Source organism: Typopeltis vanoorti, chromosome 13 (genome assembly GCF_054136105.1).
Source record: "Typopeltis vanoorti isolate ZY-2024b chromosome 13, IOZ_Tvanoo_1.0, whole genome shotgun sequence".
NCBI lineage: Eukaryota > Metazoa > Arthropoda > Arachnida > Uropygi > Thelyphonidae > Typopeltis > Typopeltis vanoorti.
Window position 1 is genome coordinate 27,087,724 of NC_143561.1, and position 17,498 is coordinate 27,105,221.

Sequence of the window (17,498 nt, forward strand, 5' to 3'; positions counted from 1 at the left end):
TTATCCTTGATAAATATTAAGAATATTTATCAAGGATAAATATGCGGGTCACCCAGACTTGCAAAAATTGGTTGATAGGCATAAAAGGGGTGATATGATTGAGACATTCAAATTACTGAAGGGTTTCTATAAGATTAATTCAGAAGATATTTTTGAGAATAGGACTGGTGGTGGGAGGACTAGGGGCCATATATGAAAGCTGGGCAAGAATGTGGTTAGCAAGGGTGTCAGAGCTAGGTTTTTTACTTGGAGAGTGGTGAATGAGTGGAATAAGCTGCCAGAGTCAGTTGTGGGTGCTATGACTGTGAATTAGTTCAAGGCGAGGTATGATAGATACTGTGTGAATGTCGAATATTTGTTCTTGACATGATGTTAGGGCCTCCCTCAATGAGTCTGTCAACTCTTTGGAGTTGCCCGAAATAATAATAATAATAATAATAATAATAATAATATATATATATATATATATATATATATATATATATATATATATATATATATATATATATATATATATTCCCCCTGCCCCATCTGATATTTCATTTCCTGTATAGATGGTGTTTTGCCAATAAGTTTTCATGATGGTTGAGATTTTTTAAAATTTTTTTTTTACCTATATGGACCAAGTTTTGTATTATCAGAGGGATCAAATATCTTGCTCAGAAATCAATTAAGGTTACAGAACTCATTCAACTTGATTATGAAGAGACATCTACCTACCCGAGAAAGATCAAGATCAGCCTGTTTTCTATGTCTCCAGAATGTTGTAGAGTGTGCTGATCCAGGTCTCAAAACAGGTTCACCATAAACAAACAGTTTGGTTAAAACCATAATCAAAAGTACAATGTTTAAAATCCATGACACCAAAGAGGACAACACCCAGCTCGTCCATCCACCTAAATAAATAAAGAAATAAAAATGATACTGTCAAAATTTAGATTATGAATACACCTACTTATGTAAAATGTTACATAAATAAACGTCATAGATATCAAATCCACAAAAATTCTACATCAATTAAAAATCCCAGTGAACTCATAGTTAAACTTATTTTGTTTTGGAAAATTTGATGATTACTAACACTTCATTCCAATTGTTAGATTTTTTTAAATAAAATTCATACTGAATTTTATTTAAAAAAATCTAAGTAATAAACATTAACATTTAACATATACAGTTACTATTCTTTGTCTTCTTCAGCAACAACTGTTCCAACAGAAACTGTAAGGTCAGGAGGATCAATCCTCTCCATTTCTTTCTATAATCTCTAATTTTACATTCATAACACTGTACCAGTTCAAGTTTCCTTTTTCTAAATCTTCCTCTTATTTGGTCTCTCTATCTTTTCTGTGGTCTTCCTCTTGGAAGACCTTCAAATTTCATTTCATACATTCTTCTTGGTATCCTTTCTAAATTCATTCTCATTAGATGTGTAAACCACTTTGAGCGATCATAAGCATTTCTTCAACACTTTTTAGCCCTAAACTACTCCTAATATCCACATTTCTTATTCTATCCTTCCTTGTTTTTGCCAGCATTGTCCTCAAAACTTTCATTTTCATTGCTTGTATTATATTCATATCTCTGCTGCATGAGTCAAAATGGGCAAAAAAAGTAACTTTTGTTAATCAAAAGCTTGCACTTCAGTGGAACCTCACTATCCCAAAGTAGATTACTTACACTGTGAATCAAAAGGTTTGGCCCAATGAAATTCTCCTCATTATCTACTGGTATAAACTTACATCAGTAGAAAGTATATTTCCCAGATATTTGAAGTTTTCACTATTCTTCAAATCTTGTCCACTGAGTATATCACCATTAACTTTTACATTTCCACTATGATTTAAAACATGCTCTCACCCATCCTGCTATTAATATGTAACCCATAGTTCTGTGTTACACTGTTCTATTTGTCCAGTTTCTTCTTCTGAATGTGCCCAAATCACTACATCATCTGCTAACAGTTAATTCTCATTTCTGGTCATTAACCATGTGTAGGACACTATTCATTACCACAGTTAATAGCTATGGAGATAAGACACTTGCCGTAGTCCATTTTTAAGTGTAAACCACTTTGAATTACCAAATTTAGTCTTCACTCTGCTCTTAGGTTTAACAGACATATTCTGTATCATGAACAGTTCTTATTCTATATGCCTATCTTTTCTGAACTGTTTTCCTGTTGAATCCAATCAAAGTTTTTTTTTTAAAATCAAGAAATGCCATAAACAGGCTTTTCCAAATTTCTAGTCTTTCAATCATTTCTCTTACAGCATAAATCAGATCAACAGTTGATCAGCCTTTTCAAAAACCAAGCTGCTCTTCTCTTAGACCTTCTATTTTATCTCTTATTCTTGTTGCCATCATCCTTTCATAAATCTTTGCAAAAAAAGAGTTTGTCGATTTTTTTTTACTAAAGCTTGTACCAATTATTTTTCTTTCTAGTATTAGAATTATTTACTTTACAAAAAATATTAGTTTCATCTTAAATCTTTATCAACTCTTGTATATTTATCTTATCAGAAAATAAGAAAACTGTAATAAAAAAAATGTTTAATTAATATAAAAAAGAACATTTATGCAAAATTTGACTTTAAAAAATATCCACTTCTCACTCCCATATACAAAATTTATCTTCAGATTAAAAAAAATGAAGTTTAAAAATCTGACTTAAAAAGTAACTTTGTTAATTTTTTCAAAATTACAAATTCAGCTTTCCACTACTTTAATAAGCAATTATAACCCTACAAGTTTCATAAGTCATCAGACTTACTTATTTATATAAATCAAGTGGATATTAAATCCGGCATTTTTTATTTTAGTAAATCATCAGACTTACATTGTCAGCGGTACTAGCAAACAATTAAAAAGTTCAAGGAAGCCTTACAAATGATAAGAATCCCCACACAATGTAACAAAAATCAAGGTTTAATCTTATGCCAAGTTTAGTCCACTTTCATTAAAAATCTTACTGCCAAGGAACTAAAACACTACATGTGCAATGCCACAGAATGTGACAACAACAACAACTAGCAATGTTTCAACATGCATACAGTAATGAATTTAGCGTTTTTATTTTTGTTACCTATTTGTATGTAGCAATTATGAAGTTCTGATAACATCTAATAAATTGTTTCTTTTGTTGTGTGTAACTTTTTTGCTAGTACCCCTGACGATACAAGGCTGATGACTTACAAAACTTGTAGGGTTATAATTGCTTATTTTTATTAAACTTGTTATTTACCTTAAAATGTGGTCTCAATACCGGAAGCTTCCCAAAAGCTCATACTATGATCTCCATGCTATTCTTAAGTGGGTTTAGGACAGCTTTGTCAACTTTAAAAGCTAACAAACCACAATGTTATCTGCATTCTCACAAAACAACCTCATACCTTTTATACCTAGTGCCTCAGCCTGCAAAACACTTAGGTTCATAGTGTTCTTTTCTACTCAAGATATTACTTCTCTCCAGTACAAATTTCATATCAGCCCAACTTTAGAATTGTTCTAATTTCGGATGCACCAAAACCCTTTCTAATGAAAAATTGGTAACCTATAGCACATTTAGTATATAACAATCCTTGTCACAGTATAATTCAAACATGCAACACTTCCACCCCCCCCCCCCCCCACCCCCCCCCCCCCCCACCCCCCCCCCCCCCCACCCCCCCCCCCCCCCACCCCCCCCCCCCCCCACCCCCCCCCCCCCCCACCCCCCCCCCCCCCCACCCCCCCCCCCCCCCACCCCCCCCCCCCCCCACCCCCCCCCCCCCCCACCCCCCCCCCCCCCCACCCCCCCCCCCCCCCACCCCCCCCCCCCCCCACCCCCCCCCCCCCCCACCCCCCCCCCCCCCCACCCCCCCCCCCCCCCACCCCCCCCCCCCCCCACCCCCCCCCCCCCCCACCCCCCCCCCCCCCCACCCCCCCCCCCCCCCACCCCCCCCCCCCCCCACCCCCCCCCCCCCCCACCCCCCCCCCCCCCCACCCCCCCCCCCCCCCACCCCCCCCCCCCCCCACCCCCCCCCCCCCCCACCCCCCCCCCCCCCCACCCCCCCCCCCCCCCACCCCCCCCCCCCCCCACCCCCCCCCCCCCCCACCCCCCCCCCCCCCCAAAGTGGTTCAATTTTAAAGAATAGAAACAATGTAACTTGGCACTTAGAAGTATATATTCTAGGGAGGGCGTAGTTTATGAATATCTAAAAATGTGAGTTTTGCAAGTTTTTAAATTAAAGAAATATAATAAAAATGATGAAAATTAGAGTTTTATTTAAATATTTCTGAGGAACACAATTTGAATATCACTGGTCTAATATATTTGAAAGTTGGATAAGAAAATAAACAGTTCATCATCATCACCATTTATGCTTGAGCACAGACCATACCATGTGAATTTTTGAAACAAAATCTGTAAGAATACAATCATTTTTATTCCTGTAGTTCTAATGTCTGTTAATTGTACATATCCTTAGGTTGATTTGTCTGATGAGACCATCTAATCCACCTTCAGATGAAAGTACTATTGAAGGTCTTTGTATTCTAGTCAGAATTCAAACACAACTTTCTAACAATACACCATTATTGAGTTTCTGTAGTTTATATGGATCAAAAGGAGTTGTATTCAATACAAAACACTAAACAAACAGTACACAAGAAGTCTTCAAACTAACTTTAATATATGGATTAGAAATAGTTCAGTCTAGAGGCCACAAACAGGAGAATTTCAAGAAAAAAATGGGGGGGTGGATGATGGCATCAGTGGCAGAATCATATGAACATAAAAAAAAGAAAAAGAAAACAGGAATAATTAATTAATAAATGTGTATGGTTATTTAAACAAAATAGAAGAGAAAGGTATGATTCCAGATATGGAAAATACACAAAAGAAGACCAAAATATAAGATGTGTTAATAATGAATTAATTCCAGACTAATTTGGAGGAAAAAAAACCTGCTGATAAGAAGCTAGTAATGAAGTAAAATTTGCACTACTATTAATACCTTTTACATCCCTTGAGGTAACTACTAGGAACTGCTGATGACAATGAGAGAATTTCAATATGAATTAATGAATTTTTTTTTCTTTGGTCTTCTTTCAACAGAAGGTATATAAAAATTTTGATTTAATTATATGAAATAAAATTTCAGTTAGCAACAATAAGTAATTCTTACTTTGTTTTGGAGCAGCCATTTTTAATGCCATATTTTCTTGTTTTAATTTTGCATTGGCATTCTGAAGAAATCGTATGTATTCTATAGCTTTTCGGAGTACTGCAGACTTGTTCAGCTACAAATAAAATAAACCAAGTACATTTCATTCAAAAATCATAAAGAACCAATATTCTTTCTTTAAACAGAATAAACAAATTCATTTTGTGCATTATATATAGATATGAATAAAAATGTATAACAATATTAATAAATAATAATAATTTTTATTATTAAGAGAGACCTCCAGGGAGTCAAGAACTCATCAAGGGAGATCATACTATTTGCACGGGCTGTATATCTTCTGCTTTTTTTTGGTGTCATTTTACAACTGTATATAATATTATAATATCATGAAAAATATATATGTTATTTAGATACTAAATACTCTAAAAACACTATGCAAAACAAGAAGCATGGAAATTAGTGCTGGTTTCTACAGCAAACTTCACTATTATCTCATTACTCTCAAAGTTATGCTTGCTAATGACTGCCAGAACAAGTTACTATGAATCCCATAAGTCAAGAAACTTACATAACACATTTATTATAAATTTATAAGATTTACTATATTTCATTACACTTTGTAACCTGAAATATAAACTTAAACTAATCTGTTATAATCAACTTGCACTAAAATGAATGTCATCCACTGTAAGTGAATTTGCATGCTGTTAACTAATAAAAAGTCCTGAATGAAAAATAGCAGTGGTATTTTGTTTTATTTATTTTTCTTGATCACATGAATAATGGATGGCTCAAGAATTCATTGCAGCAAATTACTAAGAGATATTATCAAAAATGGGATTTTTTAAGAATAAAAGCTACACAACTGGGAGGAGACTTTAGAAAGCTTTTAAAGAATGTGGAAAAGCAAGTGAACTTCTCCCCTAATATATAGTCATTACCCTAATATATAGTCCTCAAAGATAAACTGTGGTGCCACCCTATTAATAAAAATACTGAATGAATGCAGAGAGGATGGCAATTTGGGATCAGATAAATAGATCTTATATGTTTAAATAAAAGCCCGCACAGTTAGCTGAGTGGCTATGTGTTTCACAACCATATACCTGGGAAAGGAGTGTCCTGGATTTGATTCCCATCACTGACATGAGGAGTTCAGGATCTTTCTCAGACATAGCCAAGTTAGCCAGTCTTGGATGTGGACTGCAGGGTTTTTCATCCCACAAGCAGGCAAACCTGTCTTGAGAACTCAACGCTTCTACAGATATAGGATACACCGGGAAGCATAGGGCTAATCACCTTATCCTTGTGTAAGATTGTGGTAAAATGAATAGAAAACCCTCGACACCACAACATAAAAGATGGAAAAAGGAAGAAGATGATGTTTAAATAAGATCTGCAGCAGAGTTTGGTCAGATTCCTAAGGTTACAGAGCTTACATTAAATTATGAAAGAAGCCACATGTCATGGATGGAAAGACCAGCCTTAGCAGAGTCACTAAATAAAAAAATAATAAATACCACCACCCCCTCCCCCCAACACACACAGCACAGTAATTGCTTTGTTAACATGTTCATATTCAATCCAAGAACTTAAGAATTTGACCTTCTGCCTTCATAAAATCAGAGAACAATGCTGGTAGATTTAAAATTTTATGTTGTGTCCATACATAAAAGGTTTGTTGGTTAACCTACAGTTCATTAGAATAAATATGGGAAGAGATTTCGGATAGGAAGAAATTGTTCACGTTGGATTTGAAGACCTATGCATTGTATTTCTTAGGGAACACATGGCAGAGGATGGTGTTCTAGAGTGCAGCAACAGGAATAAAGGAAGAAGAAGAGAAACTTGTTCTATGAGTATGGAGTTAGACTGTGCATGTTTCAATGGATTTGGTAGAGAGAGAGAGAGAGAGAGAGAGAGAGAGAGAGAGAAGGAGGTGAGGGAATTATTGATGATAGTTCGAATGAACATTCACCATGGAAATATTTATAGAAGACTATCCAACTCCAAGTGTCTTGAAGACATTCAATGCACTGATTGTCATGTATTGTTAGTTTAGTAATGTGAACATTACTAAACTAGTAATGAATGACAAAATCAAAGTTGGATAAAGAATCAAATGAGCCACATTACATAGCAAAAAAATAATAAATAAATAAATAAATAAAATAATAATAATAATCTGAACCACCAAAAATTATGAAAATTATCATATATACCTCTTACTGTTTAGGCAAAATCTGTTTAGCTGAGGACTCCAAATAAACTCTTCAATGGTTTAATTATAATAAGTTGAAATTGAATACAAAATTGGTACTATCTATCTATAAATTAAGGAACAAAGAGAAAAATCACAATAACTCAAAACTGTATGATGAATTTATATGAATTAATTGATGAATTAAATAAATTGTTTAATTCAGTAACAAATGGGTACATAAAAGACAGTGATTAAAAAAAAATAATAAAATAAAAAAAAGAGGTCAAAATGAAATTGTCCAAGTGCCTCAATAGTGGTTGACCCCCCCCCCCCCTTGGAGCAGTACAGCACTCACAATGATGTTCAGGAGCTCAGTTGGTAATAATCATGACACCTACAAAACTCTCCTAAGTCTCTCAAGATTTTTGGGGGGGGGGGGGGTGAGAGTAGCAACCCATCTACCTAGAACATCTAAAATGAAGTTTATGAGAAAAACTGCAAAGTATACTCTATTCGATCACAAACGAAATGAAGAAATTATGAAAGAATTAAACCAGGAATCAGTAATAGAAAAAAAATTAAAAAATATAAGCATAAATGAATGGAACACTGAAAGAATGAAAACAGAAAGATTACCAAACAAGCCTTAAATTACAAACCACCAGGAAAAAGAAAACTAGGACATCCTCTTAAGATATTCAATGATGACTTTTAAGGCTGGAACAGGCCTAAATCTCCTTGACAAGCACGATGATTGTTTGATGCATATATATATATATATTTTTTTTTTACATAATCTGAACATTCTAAAGACCAAGGATGATTATTTGATTCCAATGAAATATAGGTAATGTAATAAATTTGTGATTTATTGTTCCTAATATGGTGTTATGAATTAATACCATTAAAAAACTTTAAAAAAAACACAAATGATAACCAACTTCTAAGTGTTGCTGTATGTCTCTAGTATTTTAAATGCTATTTTAAAATGAAATTCATCATAACATTATTATCTTTCACTTTGTTCCCAAGCAGTTTTGATTCATGTAAGAGTTAGTTATACAAGATTAAACAGTTTTAGCTATTTTCTAATAGCTAGTTTCATTTAGCCAGGAAAACAGACATGAGAGAAGAATATTACTATGATAACAAGCTTTTAAATAAAAAAATCAGCTCCCACATAACAAAAATTTCTTACAATAAAAACAAAAATCTTTCATGTGTTTCTACTCTGCTATATATTAACATGTAATAGCCAATTTGCTTTATTCCTTTGCTCTGATACTGCACAAATTTTAATGTTATGCTTTTCAAGTTCAGTTGATTCTTCTTCTTTTCCTGACAGAAGGACCACCCTTAGATACGAAGGCTACATCAGTATACATGGTCAACACAAGAGGCATTTTCTGATTTGGTTTGGTTAGCAGCTTGCCAGAGAAGTTGGGTTTAATGTCCTCTGGCAAGCTGTTAACCCAACTAGAAAATACCCTCCTGTGTTGGCCAGATATACTGATGAAGCCATCATAGCTCTTCAGAAAGTATATATATATATATATATATATATATATGAGGGTGGTGCGTGATTGGAATGGATTGCCATTGGATGTTATGAGTGCAAGCAGTGTGAATGAATTCAAGAATAAGCATGATAGCTGGTGTGTGTGTGTAGTATGTGGCCTTCCTTGATGAGCCTCTGACTCCCTGGAGGTCTCTCTTAATAATAATAATAATAATATTTACTAAAATAAAGAGCCAAAAGGATTCAGTTCGGCAATGCAAAATTATATAAGTGGATATTAAGATCCAGCATTATTTCAAAGTCAAATGTAGAAAACTATGAAAGTTTCGTAAAAATAAGTTTACCAGAGAGCTTACAGGAATACACTCACCAGCATTCACAAGTTGCCTTAGTGCAGACCACTTAGAAAACCCTTTATATATATATATATATATTTCTAGTATGCTTCATCTATGTCACTTATTCACCTCCATACCACATCAAGGTACATGCAATTATACACTTTTTTTCAGTGGAAATAACTTTAACCTGATAGTGTGAATTTTAGCACACAACAGGATGACACTTGCTTTTTTATACATCCTTTTAGCTTTAGCAAAACAGCAAACAAGACAAGTGTATGCAAAGTGATATAAATAAAAACTGAAAAGAAACATGCTGACATTAAACATCAATAAATCCTGGATGGGTTCAGTGATTTGCCAGCCTGGTTGGCTGAGTAGTTAGTGTATCCGCTCTCCAGCCAAAAGGCTGCGGGTTCAAATCCCACCATAGGCATGGATGTTTGTGATTTGAGTGGTGGAGACAGAGTTGTAGAGTAGGTGCCCTCCCTCGATGAGTCTTTGGACTCCCTAGAGGTGGCTTGTAATAATAATAAAAATTATTTTAATTTTTTTTCCCCTTTCTTTTAGGCTTACACGGTGATCTGAATACACTTTGGAAAATTATGGAGACAACTACCGTGTTTGAGTAAAACTTCAGTTTAATATAAAACCAAAATCCACATTCGATGTTTCAACCTTTATATCAAGGTCATCTTCTGGAGCATATATGCTATATATACAGAAACAAGCTGCACTATAATCTACATGGTTTGTTAAAGTTACTGACCAACTGTTACAATTATTGGCCTGACCTCTGGTGAAAAAGAAAAAAAAAAAAACCTTACTACATCAACGCTAGAGTCCTATTATTAATATTATCTATTGGTTGTAAAATTACATTGGAAGCAAACAACAAGTCTACATATATATATTAACACCCCCCTGATTATACATATAAATTCCAACCAGTTGATATGGAATGGTTTCCAATACTAGCTGAAGGTTGCCTAGAGTCCTCTCACTGATTGCCCAAACCGACACAAATTACCACTTAGCCAAGAAATTAGCATCAACACTCAAGGAGTTGGCAGGTCATTCTCCTCCTACATAAAGAACACATAACACTTTATAAACAAAATTAAAAACATAACACTTGACAAAGATGACTTATCAATCAGTTTCAATTTCTGCCCTTTTCACATATGTCCCAATCAATGACACAATTCTTCTCCTATGGAACAAATTTCCGCCTGACATTATGGCCCTCTTTGTCCACATACTACGTTCCGGTTACTTTGTGTGGCAAAATAAATTTTACCTACAAAAAGAAGGTACGACCATGGGCTCACCACTATCCCCCCCCCCCAATCGCTAACGTCTATATGGAAATGTTTGAGCAAAGTGCTCTTGATTCCTCCACTCTAAAACCTACAGTGTGGCTTAGATACGTTGACGATGTGTTCGTTATCTGGCCACATGGGCGACAAACGCTAAACACATTCCTTAGCCATCTGAACAAACAACATGAACGCATACAATTTACTATCGAAATTGAAAATCAGAACTCACTCCTGTTCCTGGATATACTGGTCACACGTCTTCCTTCAAGCAGTCTATCCTTCACGGTCTACTGCAAACCGACACACACCAGCCAATACATACATGCTAATTCATAGCACCACCCATGACAAAAATATGGAGTCATTAATACCCTTAAAAACAGAGCTATAATAATTTGCTCTAACCAGCCAGCTCTGAAACAGGAACTAAAAATCATTAGCGACACATTTATAAATAATGGCTATAACAAAAATACTATTAATAAAGTACTTCATAAAACATCATCAAAAAAGAATCTAGATTACAGTAAAACCATAGCCATCCCATACATTAAAGGTTAATCAGAAAAACAATCAGCAGAATCCTATACCATTATAATCTCAATGCCACCTTTAAACCACCTACAAAACTTAAAAACATATTCAACTCCTCTAAGGATCCTCTCCTCCTATTGGCACATACTGGAGTTTATTGGATCCACTGCACCTGTAACTTGCCGTACAATCCTATACGTAAGAAAGAACACATAAGACACACTAAATATAACCATTTTGGTGAAGCAGGCCTCTCATATCATGCTCTCAACACCTTACACCAAATTGACTGGAAACGTACCTGCTCGTTACGCCATACAAAAACCTGGTATGAAAGAAAATTTAAGGAAGCCTGCGAAATTCTGATAAACCACCCAAATATCAACAATAATGGTGGCATGAAAATTCCAAGAATCTGGATGGCACACATTCAGCCTACCTAATATTTAGTATCCAGCATACTTCAGGAATCTAGGCAACCTTCAGTTAGTATTGGAAACCATTCCATACCAACTTGTTGGAATTTATATGTATAATCAGCGTGTCAATATGTGTGTGTGTGTGTGTGTGTGTGTGTGTGTGTGTGTGTGTGTGTGTGTGTGTGTATATATATATATATATATATATATATATAGACTTGTTGTTGCTCCCAATGTAATTTTACAACCAATAGATAATATTAATAATAGGAGTCTAGCATTGATGTAGTAGTAAGGTTTTTTTTTCACCAGAGGTCAGGCCAATAATTGTTGTAACGGTTGGTCAGTAACTTTAACAAACCATGTAGATTGTAGTGCAGCTTGTTTCTCTGTATATAGTGTATATGCTCCAGAAGATGACCTTGATATAAAGGTCTAAACGTCGAATATAGATTTTGGTTTATATTAAACTAAAGTTTTACTCAAACACGGTAGTTGTCTCCATAATTTTCCAAAATGTACTATTTTAATTATCTTTCTTGTTTACATTATATCAGCAGTTCTTTGCAACATGTTGCATAGGATGTTGAAGAGGATTTTTCATTTTATCGGAAAATAAAAATGTATGGAAATAAACCTCTTTCTCTGGAGAACGTTTTTCTTGATATACTAAGAAAACTGATTTTTGTGTATCAGAATAAAAGACAAAACCATCCCCACTGATAATGTTGCTTAAGATGAGTGCAATACTTTGAAATAACCCTAAGTTTAGCATAACTAAACCCTTATACTGCCAATCATATCTGGAGGTTCATTTATGAGTTCTTGATCAGATAATTAAATGGATCTAAAATATATACTGGATATACTCAATACCTCAAAATGTTTTTTTTTTAATTAAAGGGGAAAAAATGTATTTGGAAAAATGGAAAAAAAAAATTGGATTACTGTTGAAAAAAATTAATGTTACTGGATTTTTCTCATAGGCTATATACCAAATGCCACCAACATGTAACATATGATGTCACCAGTCACAGTTTAAATTCAGTCACTCACTCAATTTAAACAGATCTAAAATATAAAGTGAATTTACCAAAGATCAGACTGTTTATTTTATTATTATTTTATGTTGAGCCCATACACAAGAGTTTGGTTGATTAACCTACACTATGTAGATGCATCAAAAAAGGAGAAACACCCCAAATATGGAATAATGAAAAACATCATTTTACTGCATAAAAAGGAAGTAAATTAAAACTAAAAAACTACAGACATATTATTTTGTTATCCCACATTTATAAACTTTTTCACTAGAATTATAACCAATAGATTAGAAACAATTCTGAAACTGGTTTCAGAATACAATAACTTCAGTACAATAGATCATTTTCAATAAACCTGCTTATACAACCTTCCTCTTCACATGGCCTTCATAGATTTTAAAAAAGCTTTTTACTGCATAAAAACATTATCAATAATAGAAGCTCTTAGAGATTAAGGCAATGAAAAACAATTTATCCTTTCCTTTAGTGTTACATGGTGATCAACATTCATTTTAGACAAGTTATGGACTCTACAACCGTGTTATAAATAATTATTTTAATTTCCCGACGTTTCGACCTTCATATTAAGGTCATATGGAGTATTGTCTCTTTTGTCTATGGTCTCTTTAGCATACTGTGTGAAATGTAATTCAGCTTGTCTCTGTATATTCCAGATGATGATTTAATACAAAAGGTCGAAACGTCGGGGAATAATTATTTATAACACGGTTGTAGAGTCCATAATTTGTCTAAAATGAAAAACAATTTACTGACATAATAAAATATATTTATGGAAATGCTACATCAAATATCATTCTTAATGAAAATAAGCGAAAAATTTCTCATAAGCCAAGTAATAAGGCAAGGATACATCATTTCTCCCAAACTTTTTGCATTAACACTGGAACATATGATGAGTAATTTAGAATGGTCCAATAAAGGAGTCAATATTAATGGAATTAAATTAAATAACCTATGATTTACTAATGATATTCTTATTATTGCAAACAATATGAAATATTTAAAAGAAATTATAGAAGATCTAACAATCAATAGAAATTGAATTAACCATTAATTCTGAGAAAATAATGACAAACCAAAATGGATACAATAAAAGATACAATGTTATTAAGGTAAACAATAAAGAAATTGAAATAGTAGATGAATATTGTATGCCCACACTTCATAGAATCAGGGTTGGCAGATTGCCAAGAATAGTCAATTCATGCCGAAGTGGAGAAAGAAATAAAGGATGTATGAATTGGTCACCAACATGCGATCACGTGCTTTACTTAAAATTTTCCAACTGTTATACAAGCAAATAGTTATCACTTTAAAAACTACAATGTTTATAAAAGAAAAGTTAATTTTCCAACATGTAATAATAAATAACTCATCCCACAAAATAGATTGATTACCCTATTATCAGAATGGATTCTCCTTCTTCTGCCATGTGCAGAAGTGTCAAAGGGTCTTGATTCTGTGGGTGTACAGTATGTATCCTTAGGAAAATGTTAGCAATGAAGAAACAAGGAGTCATGGAAGAAGTGAAACGAAGAATGAGAACAGAATGGTCAGTTTTTGGAAAATCTAAGAGATTTTTAAACAGCAAAATAAAACCTAAGAACAGCGCAAGACTGTTCATCAACCAACCCATGCCAGATGTATTGCCTATCATAACATGTGGAGCAGAAACCTGGCCAATCAAAAAAAAAGGAAATAATAAAGGAAAGATGTCTGTTAAACATGACTCGAGATAAAATCAAAAATGAAGAAATAAGAGCTAAAACAAAATTTTTAAATATTGGAGAAAATACTCTTTGGAAGAAATGGAAGGAACACATTACAAGACTCGTGGACAATAGATGGACAAAAGTTATATGGGAGTGGTGGCCATATGAAGGTAGAAATTCAGCTGGAAGACCTGAAAGAAGAGAGTCAAGATGATATAAGAAAAATAATTGGAGCTCTTTGGCACCAACAAGCTCAGGACAGAAACAGTTGGAGAGAATTGGGAGACACCTATAACCAGAAGTGGCTATAAAAAGGGTTAAAAGAAGAAGAAATATATTAGCATGCACAGGTAGTGAGTTTATTTACATTTGATCTGAAGGCCTGTATATTGTATTCCTTGGGAAACAAGAGAAGGCAGAAGGCTATTCCACAATATAACAGTAGCAGGGATGAAAGAGGAGGAAAAAAAGCTTGTTCTGTAAGTTTGGAGTTGAACTGTGAAGGAATGTTGGGCAGCTGTACGTGTCTCGATGGATTTAGTAGTCAGTGGAGGAATCATTGGATGCTAGTTCATGTGAACATTTACCATGGAAATATTTATAGAAGATACATATTGCTCTGTGTGAGAGTGGATGGAATGAGCTGGTAAGAGACGAGTCATTGATCAATCTGATTTGAAGGGAGCTCTTAGGGGCACTACCCCGAATGAGAGAACAATATTTGGTAGCTGCGTGGATTTGTGACTTGGTTAAGGTTAAAACTATTCAGAGGTGAAGTGGCATCTTGAGTGAGAAAAATATCCTAATTTTTGAAAGGATGCAGAGGCAATTGTTGAGATGTGTTCATGCCAGTGCCAGAAAGGCTTGATATGAGGGTAATTCAAAAGATGGAAATCTCATCTTGTTTAGAGATTTGAGTATTGTCCAAGTTAATAATGGAAGAAATTTTTTTTTTTTAGGAAATAAAACAGAAATATGTTTTGCTAGCACTGATATTCATGAGGTTATCTGAACCTCACTGGAGGACGACTTGGAAATCAGAAAGGGCAGTGGAGGTGATGTTCTGTAAGTTGAGGTGATTTGTGTAGAGTAAGGTTTGTCAAATGAAAGGGATGAGTGTAATGCGCTGTCGTTGGAAAAATTGTGTATTGGGATACAAAAAGGAAGAGAATTGGTGAGAAAACAAACCCTTGCGAAATTAAACTGTGAAATTAAAGGGAAAAACATTTTTGAAAAATTGAAAAAAAATAAAATAAAATAAAAGAATAACTAATGATAATAAATGAAAAAGTTCAAGTAATTGGATTTTTCTCATAGGTTGCATACCACACAACCCACTTACAGGTGACATATACATATATATATGATATTGTTTCATGGTGTTCAAAGCTTAACTTGATTTAAAGCTGGACTTAATTAAATAATACTTTAAAAGCTCTTGACATACTTTTGCTTCTGGCCCAACAACCATGTTTTTAAGTTCTATGATCTTATCATTAATGCTACTTCGATATCTCCTCTCAATGGCATTATGTGCATTCCGTTTCTCTCCTTTTGGAGGTTGAGCTGTCTTTATTGTCGATATCCTAAAAAAATGAGATGAAATAAAACAGAAAAAAAATAATCACAATGCCTGCATATATATTGCATTTTAAAAAAATATACTTTGTAGGTTGCAATAGAAAGTATAATTTACAAGGATAGCTATTGTTGATTTCTCATTCACGGTATTTGAGAGTAATATTGTACATACAGTTGATCCTTGAACAAAGTGGGTATTAGGGATGCTGATCACTCGTGTCATTTGAAAATCTGCATATAACTTTTGACTCCTCCAAAAACTTAACTACTAATAGCCCAATGTTGACTGGAAGCCTTACCAATAACATAAACAGTCAATTAACAAAAATAAAAAATGATGGTACAACATGACAAAATTTCATGCTGGCTGGGGCATCGATCGGTTAAACAATGCCCCCATTGTTTTCGCCAGGGAATCAGGGCGAACAGCGAAAAGTCAGCTACTGGAACAAATCTGAAAATAAACCCAAACTCGACATCACCAGAATTAAAGATCGGTACTATCACCATAAGAAGCCTGAATGGCAAAGAAATGGAGCTAACTGAGGAATTAGATAAGTACCAGATCGACATAATAGGGGTGACTGAAACAAAAAAGGCAAAAACTGGCGAGATCTTTCTGAGCAATAAATACAAAATGTTATATTCAGGCAATGACAACCAAGGAAAAGAAGGAGTAGCCATAGTATTCAACACAAAATACGAGGCTAATCTTCTTGAATGGCAGTCAGTCTCAAGTAGAGTAATGTGGGCATATATGAGAATGGGGAACTGGACAATGAGACTTATTTGTGCCTATGGTCCCACAGAAGGTTCTACTAAGGTAGAAGTGGAGGAATTTTTTGAGGCTTTAGAGAAAGCAACTGACACAATGAAAAAGAAACAGTTGGTCCTTGTTGGGGATCTAAATAGCAGAGTAGGAAATGATTGTCAGACATACAAAAATATTTTGGGAAAATTTGGAGAAAAGAGCAAAGCTAATAATAATGGCAAATATCTGTTGGATTTCTGCTCAGGACATGGACTGGTTATTACTAACACCATGTTCCAACATAAAAATGTGCACAAATTCACATGGAGAGAAGAGGCAAGGAATAAGAAAAGTCTCATTGACTATGTTATTGTTGATAGTGATGTTTTCTCCCTGGTGCAGGACACCAGAGTGTACAGAGGATTTGAAATTGGAAGTGATCACTATTTAGTCTGGAGCAGGATAAAATTGAATTTCATATTGAAAAGAATAACATGTAAGAAAGTTTTAAAGCGAATAAAAGTTGAGCAGCTCTCAGATGTGAGCTGTAGACTAAAATACACAAAGATTATTGAAGAAAAAATGAAAGAGTTTGAGAACAGGAATCAAACCTTGGAGATTCAGATGCAAGCCTTGAAGAAAGCCTTGATTGATTCAGCTAGAGAGGCATGTGGTGAAGTTGTCTGCAAGGATAGAAAAATCAGAACTCCATGGTTGGACACAGGAAGTTAAAGAGGCAGTGAAGGAAAAGAAGAAAGCATATCAAAAGTTCCTGGCAAATAAGTCAGCTTGTGCTCTTAGAGAATACAGAGACAAATGCAAGAATGCTAAACACTGTGTAAAACTAGCTAAACAAAAGTCATACGTGAACTTTGACAAGA

The 17,498-nt window shown here is 34.6% G+C and overlaps 1 protein-coding gene across 1 annotated transcript in view; it reads right to left on the reverse strand.

Annotated features, from left to right (window-relative positions):
- The window catches only part of SREBP (Sterol regulatory element binding protein), a 155,594-nt gene that overhangs the window by 102,438 nt on the left and 35,658 nt on the right, over nucleotides 1-17,498 (reverse strand). Inside the window, exons 4-6 of the mRNA XM_090403191.1 lie at nucleotides 15,733-15,871; nucleotides 5,169-5,283; nucleotides 721-896 (exon numbers count right to left, since the gene is read on the reverse strand). Coding sequence (XP_090259317.1) covers nucleotides 721-896; nucleotides 5,169-5,283; nucleotides 15,733-15,871 — 430 coding nt within the window. The remainder of the gene's footprint in view (nucleotides 1-720; nucleotides 897-5,168; nucleotides 5,284-15,732; nucleotides 15,872-17,498) is intronic.